Source organism: Limulus polyphemus, unplaced genomic scaffold (assembly GCF_000517525.1).
Source record: "Limulus polyphemus unplaced genomic scaffold, Limulus_polyphemus-2.1.2 Scaffold2099, whole genome shotgun sequence".
Lineage (NCBI taxonomy): Eukaryota > Metazoa > Arthropoda > Merostomata > Xiphosura > Limulidae > Limulus > Limulus polyphemus.
In genome coordinates, this window is record NW_013667709.1 from 66,799 (window position 1) to 73,583 (window position 6,785).

The 6,785-nt window shown below is 34.1% G+C and overlaps 1 protein-coding gene across 1 annotated transcript in view; it reads right to left on the minus strand.

Annotated features, from left to right (window-relative positions):
- Positions 1–6: 6 nt before the first annotated feature.
- Positions 7–6,785, minus strand: part of LOC106465940 (serine-rich adhesin for platelets-like) — a 22,549-nt gene continuing 15,770 nt past the window's right edge. The window contains exons 9-10 of the mRNA XM_022393900.1: positions 2,700–4,281; positions 7–1,944 (exon numbers count right to left, since the gene is read on the minus strand). Coding sequence (XP_022249608.1) covers positions 2,724–4,281 — 1,558 coding nt within the window. The 3' untranslated portion in view covers positions 7–1,944; positions 2,700–2,723. The remainder of the gene's footprint in view (positions 1,945–2,699; positions 4,282–6,785) is intronic.

Genomic DNA, 6,785 nt, shown 5'->3' on the forward strand with positions numbered 1-6,785 from the left:
CACACACATACACAACTTGATAACATAAAACGGACATGGCCCTGAAAAGGAAAGTACTAACAGAAATCATCAAACCAGCCTGAACCAAAAAACCTGAATCAAAGAAAAACTATAACAACTGTACAGAAGGGAGGAAGAGGTCTACCTGAACCTGACCCTCCCAGGTCGTAAAAACGACCTAAATCCCGATCCGGAGAAGAGAGAGAGGATGCTGAATATTACACTCTGTTGTTTTGTTCAGCGCTCAAAGCATTTATATTGACAAAAATATATTTCTTATAAGTAGTGAAACATCAAACAAAATAATACTTTGTCTGCTCCACAAAGATATGGAAATCTTTTGTAATGATGTAATATTTTTTTAATTAAATGGCCTAAAGGTCTTTAAATTGATACACTTTCTAAAAATCAGTGACATTACTACATTGACATTACTTATGTACATTAAATATATTTTCTTCAAGTTAGAATTATATCTATAATTTAACTTTTTTGTGTCCCTGGTTCAAAAGGACCTTGTGCGCCCCATCTCCTAAATAAGTTGTTCATTATTAATTTGTCTTCTGGAGATTTATTTTCATGAATATTTAAACACATTAAAGCATCTACAAATGTGCAAAACGTCGGTGCATGATTTTTAATAGAGCAATTTTCAGCTAATATCGAACTTTTTCAACTGCAAATAGTAACAAAATATGATTAAAAATGAAATTATTTTAAATTCGTTTAAGCTGAAAAATTAAAACATAGTACCATTCAAGTTTTTATGACTTCTACATACCTGGTTTCATACCTTCAATTCATACATAGTGCCCAAAATATATTGCTGTTTAATCAGTTTATATAAAATAATGTGCCTGCACTTTTCTGTAAGTCGTGTTTTAATGACAGTAATAAAATGAAAAGTTAAGCATAAGACAGTGACTGACCCTTATCTTCTATTTTAAATGCGATAAATTTTAATGACGTTTTCATGTTTTGCTACCAAATACCAAGATTTATGGACACCTAATATATTTTCTTAAAGTGTAGTCCAATCTATAAAACGCTTGAAAAAAGTGTTTATAGATGAAATAATGTTTAATACATCTAGTTTGATTGGTTGTCATTTTTTTTCTATTATTATACTCTCTGATTTGGAGATTGTTTTGTAATGTTAGCTAAATATATGAATTTAAGACTAATCTAAATCTCCCAAGCTGGCTGAGCCTCGTAGGATATTATTGGGTTTATGGCCGAAAATATCGTTAACAGCGAGGGTACTCAAACGATGAAACAATGCATTCTAACCTTCAAAAGTAAGATGGTAATAAGAGTATATTTAATTAGTTATACTCGTTACCAGGTTGATTTTAATTGTACTTTAACTAGGCAGCTTGGTCTCATTGGAACTTAATATCAACAAAATACAAATATCCTTAAGGAATATTAATCATCACTTTCACTATATATATATATCGACACGAGTGAACACTAAATTATCTTCAATATCTTACACAGTAACAGAGCATGTTTGCAGCTAAGCTTATGGGATCGATTCGGGAAACTGCATTGCGGGCATCTACTGGCTTAACTTGAAGAACTTAACGATATCCTCTATAAATATATATACACTTTATGTTTCACTAATATAACGAGTACGATAAAGACACTTATTAAAATACAACACGTCAAGAAAAATGCAACCATACATACATTTCTCTTCACTAAGTGAGTTTAACTGAAAATAAACTGAAATAGTAGGGGTATTACTAGAGTCATACAAACTAAGTGTGGTTTCGTAAATCATACATGTACAGCAGTATGAGTAATATTCTGGTTTTCTAATTTAACATCCCACGCAGTCATCATTCGTTATGCCTTTTAGTTTTTATCGGTAACGTTCCTTCGTATGTATACCTTTTCTTCTGTTAGATGTCACAATGTCCAGGTCACGTGACAAATCTAAAGATGTTAAAAATAAACAAGACATTCGAAATACGTTATATGTATATGTATATGAAACAATCTATTTTAATATCAACCACAATGATATTCTTTTTAATTAGTCATCCAAACCTTTAAAAAGCAAATATATATCTCTGGCAGGTTGTTTTTGTTGGATTTCAATAAGCATTTTAGAAGCAACACATTTCATTATAATTGTATTAAAACATGCATAGGCTTACATGTTAGGCATGGTATATTACGTCGTGTCAAATTGTTCACGTGTTTACATTTTATTGGACTGGGTATGGTGTGTTACGTCATGTCAAATTGTTCACGTTTGTATATTTAATTGGACTGTGCATGGTACATTACATCAAGTAAACTTCCTCACGTTTACATTTTATTGGACTGGGCATGGTGTGTTACGTCATGTCAAATTGTTCACGTGTTTACATTTTATTGGACTGGGTATGGTGTGTTACGTCATGTCAAATTGTTCACGTTTGTATATTTAATTGGACTGTGCATGGTACATTACATCAAGTAAACTTCCTCACGTTTACATTTAATTGAGCTGAAAACATAATTGTTTGTAGGTTTCATACGAGATTATCATGGCTGCTAGAGCATAGTATATTCCACTAATACGTATACAAGAAACAGCAACATTGAAATGGTGTTTGTACATAATATAATCTTATATTTTCCACAAACCAAAACTTTTATATACACACACATATATCACTTTATATAATGCAATCACCACAGACCTGCTATGGCTCCGATCTTCTGTCTTAGGATTGGGAAAATCCAACTGCGTTATGCTTTGTGGTCCTTCTCTGTTGACCAGAAGAGGCTCGGTTTTCTCTTTGCACTGGAATAAGAGATTTTCGAACTGGGTTTTGTTTGGACTCATTGGGTCCTGATGCATTTAAGGGAGTAGAGTGCTTGGCGGAATTAGACGAGTTTGAAGCACTCGAGTTTACATTACCCGAAGCCCTTCTTGGATTAGGTTTTCGACTTGGAGAACTTGGAGTGGAAACAACCCCCTTTTGTTTCGTAGAGATAGCTGGCATGTTGTTTGTTGTAATAACTTGCTTAACTGTGGGATTCGGTGGGCCTCTTGGAGTACGAGTTATTGGTTTCATCACAGCTGATCCTTTAACGGGTTCTCGAAATCCTTTAGAAGTAAGTTGTTTGGGAGAATTTTTATTATGTATGGGAGTTTGCTTCTTGGAGAAAGTTTCAGCGTGGGAAGAAGTTGGGGATGACGTTTTGACTTTTCTAGCTGCTGCTGTTCGTCGCGACAACCGTGGACTTCCCGATATCTCAGAGAGCTTATCAACAATTGGTTGTGATTGTAAAGGAAGACCTTTGGACATAGTTGGTGTTACTGTTTTAGTCGGATTCTGACCATCGCTATTGGGTGAGGATATCAACTGCTCCCATTCTAGTTTTAAATCTTTAAAATAATCTTCCATTTCACCAGTCTGTTTATTTTTTGATCCAGCTTTAGAAAACATATTATTTTTTTCCCGAACATTTTTTTTACATCTGTTTTCTCTTTTGGTATGGTTAATAAATAAGTCGGTATCATGTTTTTTTTTACAGTGTGTATCTCCTGCTAAAATACACAGCTCACGAGCTTCTCTCTCACGTGTCGGAGTTGAAGGGAAAGCTAAATCAACTGCTCTTTGAAAAATGTCTTTTGCCGAATCTGTATACAGCTGTACAGATGAATTTATTTCACGAGCTTCATCAACATCGGACTCTTTCTTGAGGAGTGGTTCTAGATTCGTCGCTGCATCTTGTTCATAATTATTATAAATTTGTTTATTTTTATGGAGGTAATTCGTTTTTAATACTTCATTATTCGTTAGTTTCTCTTGCCTGATAACAGTTTCTTTCTTGCCACTGTTGTGCAAGAAAGATGCTTTGGAAGGTTTGTTATCAGAATATAGTGTTGTAGATACATTTTTTGTATGGCTTATAGGATGAATATGTTTCTTGGAACGATTCAAAAATAAAGCTTTTTCTTCATCAACCACACCATACTGATAACCAGAAGGTTCAGATTGTGGTTTTTGGATTACTTTAGACTCTTTAGAGAACGTTATCGGTATTATTGGTGAAGGATTTTTATCAGTGGCTTCGATATCTTTGCTTTTAATACTCAAATCCAGAGCAAAGGGTAACGAGGAAAGAGGTCTGAGTCTGACCAAGATATCTTCACACAGTTTAGTGGCTAAAGGAGAAGCTAACAGGCAGAGTAGCGCATCAGGCTGGTAATACTGACGAAGCAAGGGCTCAGATGAAGTTAAATGAAGAAACCACCAATCTATGATCCCGAGGCTATAAGTTGAGACCATTCACATATTTAATATTATCATACAGACTGATTATAATAAAACTAATATTTATAAAGAGTTAACGCTTTATTATCAACATTCATTAACCTAACGCTTGCAAAAAACACCATAACAGCAATTTAAGTCTATGATTATACTCAAATAGTAAAAAAGCGTTTTTTTATTAATTTTATTTTGCTTATTCAAATCGAGAAAAGGGAGAACAATAAAAACACCTCATGTCGAGACTTTATTAGTATAATACACTAACAATTCGTTACTTTTTTGTCTATTTCGGGCACTGCTGATATTTCATATCTGTACACAGGTACACGGTTCGGCGACCATATTGACCGCGTTTATTTTGACGAGTAAACAAACCAACATGCGGCTTTTGACAAGGTATGGTGAAGGTGCTTAAATACCCATTTGTATGCCATCAAATCACTTTGTTATGTTAAATTATTCGAAAAAAATTGTAACGTTAACTTTATGGAATCATTATGATAACAGAGCATTGAAGCCAATAATTACCTGTTACACTATATTATCACCCAGTAATTATAGGCCTATTACTATTAGTCTTACATCAGGTGTAGGAAATATTTTGGAAAGTCTGATAAAAGATACATTTCAAAATCATTTAACAAAGTTTAGAATTTTATTGATTAGTCAACACGGTTTCACTAAAGGAAAAACCTTGCCTTACAAATCCTTTGACATTTTTTGAAAAGGTTACTGCTTACGTAGATGGGGTGAGGGTGTAGATTTGGTGTATCTGGATTTTCAGAAAGCATTTGACAGTATTAAGGTTATTTCCATCCAAATTATACTTACAATTAAAATTATGATAACCCACATGCATTATCTTGCAATTATTAGAATTTAAACACATCTGCCATTTATTCACCCAACTCACTAATGATTTAAATCATTTTGTGAAGCAGCAGCATCCTCCTCACAGCCAGCAACAACAACTACCTTAATATCATCAGCAAATTTAAGTAATTTATTGACCCTTCCTTCATCTATGTCATTGATGTAAGTCAAAAAGAGCAAAGGTCCTAAGACTGAGCCCTGAGGTACTCCACTTGTGACATTAATTCGGTATGACTACACTCCATTTCTGCTTTTTTTTTCCATCCAGCCTTAGCTAACTTATCTCCCACTCCTATAGAAATAATTTTTACAAGCTTTTTATGTGGCACCTTGTCAAATGCTTTCTGAAAATCCAGATACACCAACCTATAACCTTTCCCTATGTTTGTATTATATCCTGTTTTAAGTCCTAGGTATTGTAAATATATTCTGAAACATAAACATTAGAATATAATGAGAAGGGTTTGTTTGTAATTAAGCACAAAGCTACATAATGGGCTATCTGTGCTCTGCCCACCACGAGTATCGAAACCCGGTTTCTAGCGTTATAAGTCCGCAGACATACCGCTGTGCCACTGGAGGGCTGATGAAAAGGGGCAGCTCCAAGTTATATGGAATATGTTTGTTCATGTACAGCCAGATGTAAAGTATAGAGCTGGTTGTTAACTATAATATAGGCCTAAAAAAGCTTCTATTATCGCCAATAGGGCTGTTGTTATCCCATTTATTTTGCTCTTAAAAGACACAAATGCACTCTTAAACCTTACCTTTGAATGTAGTGAGGTTTGATGAGTTATATTTATGTGTGGATCTTTATATTTAACTGCCTGATGACTTATGTGATGGTTGTAGTTAGGGGTAGAATGAATGAAGAGTATCTGCTTTGTTTACTCGTGAAAATGCTCAGCCTCGTTCTCGCGACGACCTTAACACATCATATAAGGAAAACCGTATCCCTTGGTATTATAATAATACTCAACTTTTGTCTGCTCTGAAAATGCGCGCGCACCTTACTATCTAAATGCGCGTGTCGCGTACTTCATTTCAACAGATGTAAACAAAAGGTGCATGTAAATATACTTCAGTAAACATATTAAAAGCTTATCAAAGTTTTTAAAAAGGTCTAATGTTAGGTCGTAGAATAACGTTTTACATATATTTATTGATTGTATTAAGTACGGTAAAGTTTAGCCCTAACTAAACTAAAGCAAAAAAAGTCACAGTGTTAATTTATCTCTTTATCTTATATAGACCGTAATTAATAAAAGCTTAACTAATGTTAGGCCTAAGACAACAATTATTACAATTATTTTGTATTATTCTAGAAATCCTGTATGCAAAGAAGTACAATTGCAATAAAGACATTGATTTGACCGTAAATGTTTTGCGGGTCTCTGTTAGTTAGAAATAATATCCAAAATTACAATTTTCATAGCATTAAACAACTTGAAAGAGCTCGCTGTCTTCAGTATTGTTACGACAGCGGAAGTAATGTGACGCTAGTAACACGTCATGAGCTTCTAGAAAATTCATGTCTGTTCGTGAAGCCTCGAGTGTTCTCCAGATGTACGCTTTTTGTATATATAAGACCGGTAAAAAGTGACGGCAACAATGGAATTGAATTGCAGA